The sequence below is a fragment of the Apteryx mantelli genome, chromosome Z, assembly GCF_036417845.1.
Source record: "Apteryx mantelli isolate bAptMan1 chromosome Z, bAptMan1.hap1, whole genome shotgun sequence".
NCBI lineage: Eukaryota > Metazoa > Chordata > Aves > Apterygiformes > Apterygidae > Apteryx > Apteryx mantelli.
The window spans coordinates 38,383,181-38,399,744 of record NC_090020.1 but is presented as its reverse complement, the minus strand read 5'-3'; the positions used below and the strand labels follow the sequence as shown (position 1 = coordinate 38,399,744).

Sequence of the window (16,564 nt, the reverse complement as noted above, 5' to 3'; positions counted from 1 at the left end):
AGATGAAGAACCCAGCCTTCCTTTCAGAGGAGTGTGAAACACCAGGTATTAGAATTGTTGCGGTGTTGCTGCTGGATGGATTAAGAAGTGTGGCTGCCAAGAAAGGACACAGAGTGCTCAGGAATAATTACTGGATGCTTAGGCTCAGCGATACCTGCTCCCTTGTCTATTGAGTTGGAGGCACGCTCAAAGAAGGAGGAAGAGCCCTGAGGAGGGCTCTTGCATGCATTAATGCATATATGGAGGTCAAGCACTTTGGAGTGTTTGGGGATAGAAAAGGAGGCAGGTGTGTTTCACGGGTTCTGGTGATGTGGGATGATAGTAAATGATGCTGAACTTTAGGAATGGCATGGTGGGATAGCTGATGTTCAGATCTAGAGCTGAGTGACTGAGTCCTTGCAGGACAGCTGGAAAGAACCAAAACACTTTTTCTGAAAAGAAATTCTATGTTATTAATTATATATATTTTTAAACGATGATGAGGAAGTAGGATGGTAAGAGGTTTGTTTCTTGATGGGGAATGGACATTGTCAGATTACTGTTAAAAATATGGATGAAGTGGTGCAGTGGCACTGAAATGAATCTGCTCACCTGTTTCTTGCCTAAACAGGGGGAAGGAGGAAAATGAAAGAGCCTGTATATTACAGGAAAAAGCCTGGGTCAGAAGAAAGTTGGAAGGTGGAGCCAGGGCTGGAGAAATGGTTGTTTCTGTTCTCCATTAAGGAAGTCTTGCCATAAGGTTATATCTGAGTTGCATTAGGATGGTTACAGGTTCCTGTAATCTGGTTATCTTGGATACCCTGAGCAAGTTCTACATCTGCACCAACACTGGAAACTTACTAGTGTAGGTAGGCCATAGCGCTGCACCCCCTCTGCCTAGAGCTGGCCTTAGACGTTACCTGTACTCACTGCAAGCGTAGCTTCAGATTGCCAAGAGACCTCGCGCACTGCAGCCTCTTAAATAGCAAGCCAATTTTCAGTGTAGTGTTAACGTCAGGTTTGGGTTTTCTGTACCTTGCTGAAGCACTAATCTTCTTTCTGTGCATGTGTAATCAGTTTTCTCATTCAATAGTTAGAAATTAAAAGGCCAGAGGTACAGTAGTATGAAGAAATGGGTACCCAAATTTTTACAATGATAGGTTGTTTGAGGGGGGTAGGTGGGATGTATTTGTTTCCTTTAACTGAGATTTTTCACCTGGATGTGAAACGTGGGGGGGGGGGGGGGGGGAAGAGATGTTTCTGTGAATACTGAGCACAGTTTTCTTGTGCGTTATAAGGAGGCAGCAGATAATACTGTCTTTCTAGTGAGGGGATAAATTTTAATTGTCCATACTGTATAATTAGTTAACACAGCTGTATCTAATGGTAGTTCCTTATTTAGAAAAAAAGACAGTAACCCTGATTTGTGCTTGGCCCTTTAAACCTATTTAGTGTTCATAGAACATGCAAAGAATCTCCCTATATTTGTAAAATCCTTTGAAACTTGTAGCCTCAGAAGAATTGTTACAAGACTGTTGCTATTTTCTCTCTATTTTCTGAGAGCTGGCAACAGAGCATAATGCTCTACTGGGTTCACTCTGCTGGCTTTTCTTGCAATAAGCATTTCCTGGAAAGCTCTCATCTTGGACAAAGAGTAGCCTTAAAATAGCTGTTAGAGTGGTTAAGTCATTGCCGTACTGGATATATTTATCAGGCCTCTAAAGGGCTTTTTATTTCTGTGGACTTCCGTCCTTTTACGCAGAAGCAGGCTTGAACCTTACTTGACAATATCTGAAGGCAGTGTCAGATAATTTTGATTCCAGGTAATTTCATATGGTGTTATTTAAATTGATGCATTATTAAATGTCAAACGAATCTGAATACATGTGTAGGCTTCAAGGAATACCCAAGGCAAATGAGTCCATCGTTTTTGATGGATAATGTCTAACTGGCCATCAGTAGTTATGAGAATCATTATAATGCCATAATTCCCAATTTATTGTTTTCTTTCTGAAATAAAATTTAAGTGTCTGATTCCTTAAAAACTTGTGATTATTTCTTTATGACTATTTTAGGGAAGAGGGGAGGGTGGCAGGCAAATTGTGTTAGTTGCTCTTTGAAAACATGGGGAAGACCAGTTTTATGCTGATATTTAGTTGGCGAAGGTAGTTATTTTGCTGTCATTATGAACACGTGCATTATGAACACAGACTTTTATTATTATTCTTTTATGGCTGGTCCTCTAGAGAAACCTGTTGCTAATGCAAATGTACTGCATCCAGTTATTAGATCCTTAGACTTGGAACTTGACTTTTAATGCAATTAAGTTTTAAAGTGCTGCTCTTCAAAAGAGCAGCAATATGTAGGGCTAATTCTGCTGGTGCAAAATGTTTTTATCTTTTTATTATATTCACCTATAAAATTAAACTAAGTAAATTTGAAATGAAACAATTCAAATATTTTGCATTTTAGTTCAATGCTCTGATGTTTCAGATTTCCCTTTATCTGGCTGTTATTGCTGTGACAAAAATACCTGTTCAGTAGTGGCTGTTAATTAAATAAACAACCCCCCCCCCCCCCAGCTTAACCCAGAATGGAATAAAAAGGCTGTACAACTTTCTCTAGTGAGGTCTTTGTGGCAACCTTGAATGCTTTAAGAAGCATTCTTGAAGTATTTCTGCATTACCAGGCTTGACTGTGTATCTGATGAAGGGCGCTCAAATAGCAGGCTGCCAGCTAGCAAAAATATCTTTATTAAGTTTTTAAGACTTAATAATATTAAGCGTTAGCAGTTTCTTCAGTGTTTAGTTAGGATGGAAGTTTTATGCTCTACTTACTCCTAAATGTATGAGGTTTTTTTAGAGCTGAAATATCAAACTTCAATTGTGATGGTGCTACTGCTTTCATTATGTGGATAAGCAAAAGCTTTTTGTAAGGTCAGTGTACTTGAACCTAATGTGTGATGGTTTTTGATGGAATTGAGGCAGAGATCTAACTGCATAAGGACAGTTTAATGCCTGTGTTTTGGTTCTGCACTGATAGAGGAAGTAGGTCAGTAAGTGCTGAATAACCTTACTTGTAAGTGGCTGAAGAAAAGTTTGTGCTATACAGCTCCTCTTTCTGTGTCAGTGAAACCCTCCATGTCTACATTTGGATGCTGATTTTTACTGTAAAGAACAAGGACATTTAAAAAAAAAAAAGAAAAAGAAAAAAACTACCACTACCCCAAAATAAGCTTTATTGCAAGAAAAGTGTTGTTGTACCTACAAAGTTTTGTTGACCTACAAACAAAACTATTTTTTCTTACAAACATTTGATTAAAAATTTACAATGTTTCTTTTTCAAAAAAACCCAAACTGAACAAAATAAAATAAAATAAAATAAGAACCACTGAATATAACTTGATACTAATCTTTGGTCAGCATTGATATGTGACTGAAACAAACCTGGAGTCAGCATGTGCTTTGGCTATTTTCACATCTGAGATTCTGTTACATGACTAGTTACAGGCACCAGCTGTCAGAAAAGCACCACTGAGACATACACTTAACACATAATGGTACAACATCTTTTAAAAAAATTACTAAAGTAAACTAAATGTCAACTCATTGTACAAACATCTTTCTTACAAAATAAGCTATGATAAAATGAGGCGTACGGTGTATAACTACAGTATTAATGAAACTTCTAACAAATGGATTTCAAATACACGTTTTCTTTGTTTTCACTGCATAATTAGTTTGCACCTATGGCAGTCCTGATACAGCTCTCAATTTTTAGTAAATGCACCATGAATTCAAGCCAGCACCAAACAGTATAAAACATCAGGCGTTCCCTTCAAAGAGAGACTTGTTTTCTTCAGCTGCCTACAGTAATGCAAGTGTAGAGCACCTTTTTTGAGAATGAGGTGTTGTGGTGGTATGTGTGGTTCCTTGAGGTTATTGGAAGGAAGTACAGTACAGTTTGGTTCTGCAATTCTAATGGTATTAAAAGCAGTCAAGGTATTTTGCTACAGTGGTTGTGCCTGAGCTTCCAGTATTTGATGTGGTTGATTCAGAATACAATCCTAGTGACCTGCTGTGAAATATGATCTTTGCAGAGACTAATATTGTAATTCTTGTCCTTTAAGACTTTTTTTTTTTTGAATACTCAAAGTTTTGCAAGAGCACTTTAGAATATCTGGAGGATGAATTACAGTGCTCTTTCAGTTCTGATACCTTTTAAAATTACTTGTATGCTATTTGGATGACTGGCACAAATATGAAAGGAAACATCTTTCAAATCTACTGGAATTTTTTTTTCTTAAGAAAGCACCTCTAAAATGTTATAGCTCAAATTTATAAATCTAAAGAAAAACAACCAAGTTTCCCTTCTGTTTACATAATTTGTTACTTTCTCCATATATTACTGCATTAAAAATAAATAAACATCTATATTTTTTTAATTAGGAACTATAGCAAAATACCCAAAGTGTTACAGACTGCTAACAGGAAAAAATAGCTCACATTTTTTGTGCCATTTAGTGCCATATGATGACCCCTTGAACTTTAGCTTTTTAATATACTTTTAAATTGAGGTTATATAAAAGATACAGTAACCATGGTCGCCATTGTAATCAAACTTTTGGCCATGGCGGAGTCTAAGTTACCCCTCCTGCAAGGGTGGTTCTGCAGTCTCGGCAGGATGGCAAGAAAGAGGTCTTCCCCTCTTCCCCTCCCCCCAAAGTCAGTGACTTTCTCAAAGCTTTTGGAGAGTAGACATGCTCAGATGGATAAACAGGTGTACAGAAGGGACTGAAGAACTGGGCTAAGGCTGGAAGAGGGCTAGTAGAGTTCTATCCACAGCCTCATTCTGAGAGCTTCTCCGAGCTCTCTTAGGAGGTGGTTGTCCTCAATGCTGTCTTCCAGTTTCTTTAGCTCCTTTTTCTTATATAGAGGAATGCTAGTGATTTCCAGTGTGTAAGTTCCAGGCACTGACTTTTTCTTGGCTGTGTGCAAATAACTGAGTCCCTCCCTCTGATGGATTCGAAAGATGCCATCCTCATTGCCATGTGAGATGATGTAGCGCACGTGGTTGGTAAGGGGCTCTATGGCTGGCATGAGTTCTAGGATGTGCTCTTTGTTACCGAGCCCGGAGATGTTGACTCTCATCTTCAAAGGACTATCCATGTCTAGGCTTTCCAAGCTAATTTGCTCCATCTGAAGTAAAGAAGAAAGCATGTTTAGAGGAAGAGAGAGACACATACTCACTTGCATTGAGAGAGGAATAATAAATGATTATTAACAGTTTCTGCATTTCTCAAAGTCTAGCTGTGAAAGAAGCTGTTATAAATCCTTTCCAGCTGGGAGAACTGCTTGATTCCGTATAACACACCCTGTAAATCTTAAAGGTTTCTCACACAGGCTTAACAGGATAATTAAAGTTACAGCATCGAGACCATGGAGGGGCTCAGATTTCAGTTTCTTCTCAGATTCTGTTTAACTTCATGCTTGCAAAAAGTCTGTGTAAAGAAAAGGCATATGGTTAGTTGTGCCTCTCTATAGTCTTGACTGCACTATGTGCTTCACTGTGGAATATTATAGAATAGGACCCTCGCCACAATGCTGTATTGGAATTCCCTGAAACTTTGCTAAAACAGTCTTTGTGAATCATGGCTTCTGCAAACAATTAGGCTCTGCATTTGGTCATGGGGAGTACAGTGATTGGAAAAGAATCTGAAGTAAGGAGAGAACTGCTGTATTCTTTGCCTCCTATATAAATGGCTGGTATGTCATGTCGTCCAGTTGCATCCTATTTTGACCGCTGAAAGAAGTGCAGAAAAATTTCCTAAAGTTGTTTTGCTGGCAGATCAGAAATGTGTCACTTTTATTATTATTATTATTATTTTTTAATTTAATGAGATCTTCAGAATGGTTATGCTGCAGGTGTGAATCTGTCCTGACGTGTTGGCTGTGAACACACTTGGGGGCTGGGGGCAAGAATGAGTGCATTCCTATGAAAGCCCTAACAAGGAACAGCTTTTGCAAGTGCTTCTACAGGAAAAAAACATAGACTGTGGCTCCCTTTAGGAAGTCAGACACTGTGGGGTATCTAGCTTATTTATCAGGATCCTTTTGCAGCTGTAAAGATGGGGAAGGATTTCTCTCTGAGGGAATTCCAGTCACATGTGAGTACATATGTGTACTGCTATGCAGTATAATTAAAAATGCATGGTAAAAGCAAGGAAAATCTGTGGATGGGAGCAACTACCAAAGCATGTTAAATACTGCACCTTCATGTAGCTTTATGGACATGACTGTGTGGGGGTTTCTTGTTGTTGTTTTTTGGGTTTTGTTTTGTTTGTTCTTTTAACTGCTCAGTTTGTTCTTTTAACTGCTCAGGTAGTCCTGCCACTAGAGTACTAGAAACTGAAAAGCTTAATGCTACAATTCAAAGTACGTAACAGTTTCTGATTGGTACTTCTTTCCTCCCTCCCACCCTCCAACTGCTTCTGTTAAAATATTCTGTGGAATTTGAGCCTTTGCCCTGCTCAGGTGAGGGCTGTAACTACCATGTCCTGGTAAAATGTGTGAAATAATACTTAAATTTGGTGTGGAACAGGTCCAGTAAAAGGAGGAGAGGGGAAAGAAAAGGGATGTTTGTGTGGACTGTGGATATGTATGAGAAAATCAAACATTTAGATTCTAAGTGCCAACACTACATCCTTTAGAGCAGAAATTACAGGATTGCTGGCCTCTTTAGAAATTCTACTAAGACACGAACTGGCTTTGCTGGCAGCAGCCGTGCATAGTAGCGGGTACTGAGGTGGTAACTCTGGATTGTTGCAAGTCCTTATCCTTTCAGAAAGGAAACTTTTTTCCCCATTCCTTGAATGTAAATTTTATGGTCAGCGCACCTTGCCATTTTAGCTGAGGGTTTGCATGTTTGCCTGAAGAAACTTGGTCAATGGATCTGGTAAGAAACAGAATTCTCTTGCTGTGTTCTTTAGGCACAGCTCCTCTTGCAAAACTAAAGGAAAAAAATCTCTTTCTTCCCCCCCACTCCAAAGGATAAACCAAGTCATTGTGCTGTTACTGCAGCTTTCAAGACCTGGGCTAGTGCTGCAAGACAGCATCGTATCATACAGATAATGCCAACAATAGGTACACAGGTATACTCGTTTTAACTTTAAAAATAAAATTATTAAAAGGCATAAATATTATTGCTGGCTTTCCATGAGTATCCCGTTACTTATTTTCATAAGCCTGCAAAAAGCAGTAAGAAATGTTCAAGTCTGAAGTCTGATTCTCAAATACCTTCAGCAATCTTGCAAATTTAGGACTTAAGTATATCAGTTACCATGGACTCCAGTTCCCCTCAGTTGTGAGTAACCATGGAACAGATGTTAAGACTAAAATAGTCTGCTACAAGAAGATCTATTTAGCTGTCCCAGACCACCAGATGCCTTCCAACCTCCTAGAAAATAAAACTTGAGAGCTAAGGTATCATAAATATGATGCATCACAGGCCAACAGCAGAACAGATTGCAGACATCACCAGTGTCCTAGGCCTCTGTAATTATAGGAAACTTACTTATTTTCCTGAATTTGAGATATTTCCAGGAACTAGACCACATCTCACACTACAAAGTATTCTTTACAAGCTTTAAAAAGCGCAGTTGTTCATAACTGTTTATGTCTTTCTGATTGTCTTGCCATTCCTGCCAACAGGACCTAAGTGTGAAAATATCAGGGAGGACAGGGGAGAAAAATACTCTGGCCATTGAATGTGGCCTGTAATAAAACTCCCTCCACTTTCCGACAGTGTTGAGTATGAGATCTCTGAACGTACACCTCCAAGTACATTACAGTGTTTATTTTACCCCAGTACGTACAGTGTCATTAATGCTTCTCTTGTTCCTGTTGTCCTTTTTGGAGTAGCCATTGATTTTGCACTCGTAACATGCTTCAGGGGACAAAGCATTCTCTTCATCAGCATCTCCATCCAGCAGCAGGTACTGGCCTTTGTTAAATCCCATCCCTGAGACACAGTGGCTGTTGATTAAAAGTAACTGTTTTAGTCAGTTCTTTCAGTTTTATGAACTCTCTTGTTAGATGGAAAGCGAGTGTGTGTAACCTGTCCCACAAGTTAGGTCTACCCTCTGTTTCCCTTCCCTCATAAGGTGGTCTGTGAATGAATTTTGTTCTCGGTAGTGTGACATGCTGAACCAAACACGGCTGTTAGGCTGAAAGCCTGTGGGCTTTTCTGATTTTCAGTTTACAAATACTGTGAAGGAACATCAAAAGCAGCTTTCCCTGACTTTTGAAATAAAGATATTGGAAGAATCTTGATTTGTTTAACTTTGTCGGTTGATCAGTATGGTTTAAAACTTTTAGTTATCTGAGTGAAGATTATACCTTTCCTTATGTAGTAACAGTCCTCATCTAGCAGATCTGTGGAGGAGTTGTTGTGCTAATATTGGAAGGGGAGCAGAACTAATTGCTTAATTTTGCTTGTATGCTAGATGTAGAATGAGGGTGCTGTGCTGCTTGTACGAGCACACTGAAGTTTCTGCTACTACAGATATAAATATGCAGCTTATGTAGGTTGTGTACAAAAGGAATGGAAAGGATGACTTAGTAGCCTCTCCGTTGGCACCTCTGCTCTTCAGTCTGACTACTGCGTATACTTTTTGTGGCCCTCTGAATGTGTCTCTTTTGAGGACTACAGAAGAAATACTCACCCTTGCCCAACTCTGTAATAGCCAGGTGGACAGCCACAAAGATAACCACCTTCAGTGTTGGAACAACCATAATTGCAGGGGTTCTTGGCGGAAGAACACTCATTCACGTCATGGCATGCACTTGAGAATTGGTCATAAGAAAATCCAGATGGGCAGGCACACTTGTAACTTCCAAGTGTGTTGTGGCAAGAGGCAGAGCCGCATGCATTAGGATTGGAACATTCATTTTCATCTAGTAAGCAAACAAAAGTATATTGGTATTTTCTGATCTGGATAGACATCAGAAAGGCACAGCATTGCAAAGTACAAGTTTAATCTGTAAGTGTAAGCTGTAAATTCTACGGCTCTAGCGCAAGTCTTGAATAGGGTTTGGCCTGTGTGTGCTAAACATGACCCACCCTAACATATTAATGTCTTGTGTCCCCCTCCCAGCCCTGGGTGTAGTTTACAGGAATTTAGGTGAGGCGAGCTTTTCATTTCCATGCCATCCTCATCTTTAACCTCATCAACCCTCACAGCCATATCCCCGGAGGGGAAAGTACGTTGCCAGAGGTCCCGAAAATGCATAGCTGGGCTGAAGATGTGTTTGAAGATGCTCAATGCCTCCCCTTTCTCCAGGGCATGTCTCTTGTTCTACTGCTTGGGGCTCCTTGTCAATACACTTTTCCTTGGCAGGGTACACTCCCAGATGAGATCCACAGAGAAGAAACAAGCTGGCACCCCAGTCGCACTTTGACCATGACAGCGTTTATGGGCACTTAACATGATGGGGAGAAGTTAATACATACTTGCAGTAGAAAATTACAGGCCCTGTGAGGGGGGAAGATGATCTAAATAGTCAACCCAAATGATAGGAGGGGAAAAAAAGGAAGCATTATCTTCATCTTACAGGTATTTATACAGACATGACGACTCCCTCCAGGCATCTGGCCAGGAAAAGAAACCACAGCTCCTGAACATTACTCTACAGCATTAACTGCAAGGTTACTCAGTTTAGTGTGGAAACAGTAGCTGCCAAGGCTACCACTAAATCTGAAATGGGCATTATGGAAGTCTGTTATGCCTCTGTTCTGTTTGAAGTGTAGTTTCTTCATTCTTTCTTTCTTTCTTTCTCTCTCTCTCTCTCTCATTTTAGCCATGTTTTTCAGCTACCTCTGCCGCTTTTTGCAGCATTCTGAGGACTCGCATTTCATTTCTGTACTACCACATGACTGTTCTGATCTTCCTTCAGCCCTTGATGATTCCAGTCTAAAGCCTTCCCCAATTTTTTTCAGTCCATTTGTGTGTGTGTGTGTCTGTCTGTCCTGCCTTTATAATATTCTTACCCAGCTACTTCGAAGCTGTGCTGATGTCTTGTTGCCATCACACTTTCTATGGTATTCAAGTATTTTCTGAGGTTAACAATTTGTCTAAAGCTGATTATGAGGGTTTGGACAGTTAAGTATCAAATTCTCCTAACCTTTAAGTGCAGAGAATCTTACAAAAATATACAGAAGTTGATTGAAAAAGCAAGATTTAATTTACTTAAAGTGACTTTTTTTTTTCTTCTTAAAGAATGCTTACAGATACTTGCAGTACTCAGCCTCTTCTAATGCCAGTTGAATAATGTACTTTATGAATTTGGGGAGGGAGCGTTCTGAAAGTTTTTTTTTCCCTCTTTTTTTGTACTTTATAGATCTGTGCTTTGGCCTGAAGGCTTCTGATGGTGGTAGGTATCACTGGCAAAAGCAGGTTGTCCTGTAGTTTGAGAGATCCATCATGATCTCCTCTAATTCCTACTTGCTATTTTCCCATTGTCAGTCTCCTACCATTATGAAGATCATGGGCGACTGGAGGCATTCCTGTCTGGTGCTTGTTGCAACTTTGCTCAGTGTAATCAATCTGCTATTTAGTACCCTCCTGTTTTTAATTTTGAAGTGGGTTTGTGTACTACTTACAAATTGGAGATAATGCATAAGGATGCAGCAACTTACATAGGACTTTGATGTAGCAGACCGCTTACAGCTTTCCCCTATGAGTGCTCCTCTGTGCTGTTACTTCTTGGTCTGCGGTTTCAGAAGGGATTTCATCAAAATGATTACAGTATTCATCAAGCCTGCTGTAAAGACTCCAGATGTCTGAACTAGTGCTGTTTCTTCTCTGAAGGGACTGTATTATTCCTAATCTAATGCTAGATCCCAGTGTGAGTCCAAATAATATTTATTTTATGTCTGATGCTATCTGTTTTGCTGGAACTATTGTTCTTGCTTTGATATTTGTTTGTTTAGCTTCTTTCTCTTCTTGTATGTTCTGTCAAACATAGTCTGACAGACTAGCATACTTTTGGGTTTTTCCTTTGAATTCTTGCATTTCTTTAGCTTTTGATGAAAGCCTTTTATATTTCTCTTTGCCTTTAGCTGTTACATGATAATCACCTGCAAATGTTTGTTTCAGTCTTAATACTAAGCTTTTTTTGTGTATTGTACCATGATGATATAGAAAATTTACTTTTTTGAAGTGTTACTGCTAATTCATAGTCATTTCCTTATGTCTTCCTTTCTCATTTGTACGTGTTCTGGCATTCCTTCTGTGTCAATTGCAGTGTGACTGATTTGGGTCCAGATTATATTGTGAAAAATGAGTTTCTTGTTCAAAAGGTCATGCACATTTGGTAATTGGCACATATGTTTCACTTATCTCAGCAAGGATGTTTCTCTACAGCTGTTTTCCTCACCAGTGTCGTTAGAGCATGTTTTAGCATTCTTGCCTGCAGTTATTGGAAGACATGCTCTGTTGAGGACTATCTAGTATTCTATACTAAAGGACTGTCTAGTATATTCAGAGACTTTAGCTGTTGTGGAGTAGTGTGAGAGTTGGGTGTTTTGTGGCTCCCCACCTCCCGTTCTTTTGCTTCCTTTGTTGGAGGGCAGCATTAAGTGAGGAGTGGTGGTGATGGCTGGGACTTCAGGAAAAACTGCCTGTTTAATATAAAATTAAGATTGTATATATAATATAAGATTATATATATAATATAAGATTGTCCCTACATCCTGTAAGGGATCTATGGCAGTGTCCCCAGCCATCCTCTGATGATGACAATGCTAAGAAAGAACTGCTAAAAACAAACTTGAAAAGGTGAATATGTTGCTATGGTGCTTAGTGAACAGTATAGGGTGGAGTTGTTAGTAGGGGGGGTTTGTTTTAATTTCCCACATTCCATTTGGTAACTAAGTTCTTGAAACACAGAAAAGAAATGATAAAATGAATGAGTTAAATCAATCAACTCAGTAGTTTTCTTGTAGGTATATCTTCCCTGTAGTCTGCTTAGAGAAAACTAGTATTGGCCTTAAGATTGTATTTTGAAAGTAAGAAATCCTTAATGTTCCTGTTGATATTTTTTCCTTCCCTCTGTTCACTATTGATGCTATTCTGTAGTATTCTAAAAATGTTAATGGTGGCAGGGGGGAGAATGCTGAAGGAAGGCGAGATCTTTTGTGTGTGTGTTTTCCAACAGAGGTGTTTGTATTGATGCTTTTCAGAAACTCAGTGAACACCTTTTCACCTTTCTAAGAGGCTTTTTCTGAGAAGGGAGTCAGAAGGTAGGGCTGACTAGGAAAAACATGTTATCACACAGTATTAACAGGACGAGGGTGTTGCCTTATCTCGTGTCACTCATGGGTGTTGGGAGTAGCAGTGAGAGCGAGGTGGGGAGGGAAATTTCTGTGTCCTAACACCTGTAAAAGCTTTGCCCCTGCTCAGTCTTGTCCTCAGTTGGTAGTTGTCATTGGAATGACTATGCCACCTTTGCTGTTTTAATGTATTCTAAATGCTTTGTTTCCTTACCAACACATTGATTCCACTGGTAATGCTGAATATATCCTTGTGGGCATCCGCATCTGTATCCACCCAGAATGTTTTGACAGCCGTGCTGGCACCTGTGGTTTCCATCACATTCATCCACATCTTTGCATTGGGAGAGGAATAGAACATGAATGAAAACATGATTATACATGTTGCCAAATATATTACTCTACTTTGATCATAATCATCTAAATAACAGGATTTATGACAGAGAAGTACTGTTCTAAGATGGATGTGTATCATGCAGGTTAGTCTTTTGGAAAGCCTTAAACTCAATACATGCAGTGGTTTTTTATCTCTGTCAGTAATATAATTAGAGCTTTTGAACCTTAACTACCTTAGTCAGATTTGGAGAAGAAACACTACTCCTAGTAACTATGTAGGATGTTGCTTTGATATAATATTTAGAATCTGAATGTTTTTGGATCTCTGTTTTCAAAAAAAACTGTGTAGGAATAGGTCTCAAGTCTTCAGGAACGCTTAAGCAGTGTTTGAATATGAGGAACGTATACCAGCTCTGGAGGTGGTGCATTTGTTCATCTTTGCCAATTAAAAAGAAAAAGCTATCTAAAAAGTCTCTGAGGCATGTGTAAATGAAGGAGAAAGCTACCAAAAAAACCCACCCCACAAATGTTTAAAAAAAAAAAAAAAAAGGTAGTCATCTGAAACAGCATCTGCTATAAGAAATATCTACCTACCAAGCTACTGTAAGCAGCCTAATGCATCAGGTACAATATGTAGTGCTAGTAGAAAATAAAAAGTCATGCATGACATCACAAATTCCAAGTTAGACTCTGGCTGTCTGTAATTTGAAACAAATTCTATGGAATTGGGCTGTCTAAAAGCCTGAGGTCCAGAAAACCATACTGCCAGAAACTGGAAGCTGTCCTTTCATCAATAACAGCAGAGCAGTTGCGATGTTTTACTTGCGTATGTGTCTTGTGAATGCCTTGGCATGTGTAATTTGGTGTTTTCTTCCACAGGTATTGGGTGAAGTACACAGGAAGGATGCATGTGCTTTATGAGAAATAAGTAACCTGACAGATTATACTGTTTCTAAAGCCTGTCTGGGTTTATTCTGCACTGTTAGCCTAGAAATAGGCTCCAAATATCAACTTCTGTTTTAAATGATTGTCAAGGTAGTTGACATTGAGATGCCATAGATTTGTGCAAATAAACCTCTGCATTTATAAATCTCAGCAGCCGGATGGCCTAATACTGCCTTTTTATTTCTTCTTCGTTCAAAATCCAAGACCCACTGAAGATGCTGGAACTCTTGCATAGAGATTTTCTGATTTGGGCTCCCTTTTTTGGCCAGTAAAGAGAGACAAAGCATAAGAATATAATTTGTATTCTTAACTGTACTGAACTGCCCTTCTCTATGTGTATCTCTATAGTAGAAGATTTATAGTAGGGAATTCAGAATTTTATTTTTAGGTGCTTCAGGTGAATGCTTACAATTAGCTGAAACAAAAATTGTAGAGAGAGTCTGTTTAGTGTTAGACTATGTGAGAATGAAAAAGAACAAAAAACAGCTAGACTTCTACATGCATAAACTTATGTGAAGTTGAAACAACTCTGGAAACAGTTGTTTGAGACTTCAGCTAGATAAGCATTTATACTAATCCATATTTAAAGAAAGACAACTTGTGCAGTCCGTTCTTATAGATATACATTTATGCTTAAAATTTCTGAAGTACATTACTATATATATTTTTTGGGGGGGGGGGGGGGGGTTATTCACTTTTACCATGTCTGCCACTCTGTTTTATTGCTGTGATTTGTCTTTGATATCATAGGATTCACTAGACACAGAAGTAGGGATTTGCACGGTGAAAAAGAATTTGACCTTCGCTAGTTACCTTCACAGTTCAATCCAGTAGAATCCAGAGAAAATCCCCTCTGACATTCACAGGTAAAACTTCCAGGAGTGTTTTGACAAATTCCTTTTGATCCACAAAGTGCCGGCTGAGAACCACATTCATTGTTATCTTAAAAATGCAGAGGATAGAAAAGAAAGTTGGTAGACTTTGGGGTAAGATATTAGGCACATTTCATGTAACATTTGCTTAGAGGTTGAAAACCAGAGAGGTGCAAAAGTGTATTTTGAAAATGTAATTATTCAAATGTCAGAATAATTGACATTAGATGACTTGATGACTCATGCAGAGCTATGAGTATTTAATAAATGGGAAGTGCAAGTTGTAATTCAGTTATGAGTGCAAAAGACCCAGGTATGTAATTCCTGACGGGGGAAAAGGCTGCACTTCTGCATTAGGTGAACTAAAATGGTTTCAGTTGGCAAGACTTATATATATGCTCAAGAGCTAAAGACATATGTATCTATTAAAGAAGAAGCAGCAGTCTGTTTTTGTTTAACTACATTTTAAATCAGATTTGTCCCTTTGTCTCCATATGGTTATACTTAGAATATAACAACATGCATTAACTATATACAATTGTTTACTAATCAAGAAAATACAAATGATGGATAAACTTTGATTTTTCTTTAGCTGTAATTGCTGCTTTTCAAAATTAGTTTTTTGGACTGCTGACATTATTGCTCTGTATTAATGCTGTTTATATAATGCAAAAGAAAGGGATGAGAATTAAGAATGTCCTTCTTATAGAAAAAACGATGCAAGAAATATCATGTTTTTCTTACCAATACAAGCTGTGTGATGTTGAGTAAAACCAGGTGGACATTTGCATGTGAAGCCTCCAAGGGTATTGACACAGAGAAACTGGCAGTTGTGCTGTTTGGTTTGACATTCATCAAGATCTGAAAGTAAGAGATGTTGTTGTCTTACCAAAAGGCAACAAAAAATGACTTAATTGCATTTAGTCTAACTTGCAAAAATTACCACACTTTGAAATTATCTCCTGTTAAGTCAAAGCACAACAAAATTAAAGTTACTATGTATAACTTTCTTTACCTTTACATGTCTTCCCATCTTCTTGAAGGATGTAGCCCCGGGGACACGAGCACTGGTAGCTCCCTTCCGAGTTCTTGCAGATAAAATTGCATGGCTTAGGAGACTGGGAACATTCATCAAGATCTAAGGAGAGAAAGCAGTAAGTATTTACTGTACTAATACTGTACTTTAAAAGAAGTCTCCTAAACAGCACTATTTTCAGGAAAGATTTTAGCAGGAAAAGTCTCCCATCTACTTCCCCCCCCCCCCCCCCCCCCCCCCCGGGTCTCTCTTTCTTTCTCTATAAAGTAGTACAACTAAAGTGGCAAACTGAGTCTCTTCATTGAAGCAGTAATATATCAGAAAGAATGACAGTGATATTAGTGTATTTTTCTAAGGACTAAGCCTTTCTTTTCAGGCATACCATAGTATATTTGTGTTAACCCACAGAAAAGTGGCAAAATGTAGCCCATGAAGCAATGAAGAAGTTTGTTGGTCAAAATGGTTACATATCTGAAATGTATTTTCCTGTCATAATGATATCGGTGCCTGTTCTACTGCAGGAACATTGCTGGTATAGCTTGTTTCTGGATTTTGCAAAATTGTATATAAAAGCAGAAAGGTGTATTAGCAGAAGAAGGGAAAGAAAGGGAAAGAGACAAAAAAAATTGCTATGATACAAGAGTTTAGAGAGGTTGACTGAGGGCCGCACAGCACAATTACATACCAATCAAGAAAAAATCGAGGATTAAGATGATGAAACTTACCCACACAAGATGTCCCACTTATGTCAGTGGTATATCCAACTTTGCAAAAGCATCGAAAGGAGCCCATGGTATTGATGCACTGTCCGTTTCTACATAAGTTTGGCATGACCTTGCATTCATCAATATCTGTACAGAAAATATTAAATATGTCATTTTTCAAAAAACAGGCAGAAGTTGGTGTTGGTTTTGAATGTGACAGTGCAGTTGAATTCTCCTTCTGAATAAGAAAGTGAATGAAAAAGCAAGTTTAATACTATGGAAATGGTACTGGGAAGGGAGGGGGAAAAAAAAAAAAAATCCTCCTCTTCCAGTTCACTTTCATGATTCTGACAGAAACTTGT

At 38.7% G+C, this 16,564-nt stretch overlaps 1 protein-coding gene across 1 annotated transcript in view; it reads right to left on the bottom strand.

Moving 5' to 3' along the window:
• Positions 1 to 3,533: 3,533 nt before the first annotated feature.
• FBN2 (fibrillin 2) overlaps positions 3,534 to 16,564 on the bottom strand; it is a 182,681-nt gene continuing 169,650 nt past the window's right edge. Inside the window, exons 58-65 of the mRNA XM_067315389.1 lie at positions 16,224 to 16,349; positions 15,478 to 15,600; positions 15,207 to 15,323; positions 14,404 to 14,532; positions 12,524 to 12,643; positions 8,702 to 8,933; positions 7,841 to 8,012; positions 3,534 to 5,177 (exon numbers count right to left, since the gene is read on the bottom strand). Coding sequence (XP_067171490.1) covers positions 4,803 to 5,177; positions 7,841 to 8,012; positions 8,702 to 8,933; positions 12,524 to 12,643; positions 14,404 to 14,532; positions 15,207 to 15,323; positions 15,478 to 15,600; positions 16,224 to 16,349 — 1,394 coding nt within the window. The 3' untranslated portion in view covers positions 3,534 to 4,802. The remainder of the gene's footprint in view (positions 5,178 to 7,840; positions 8,013 to 8,701; positions 8,934 to 12,523; positions 12,644 to 14,403; positions 14,533 to 15,206; positions 15,324 to 15,477; positions 15,601 to 16,223; positions 16,350 to 16,564) is intronic.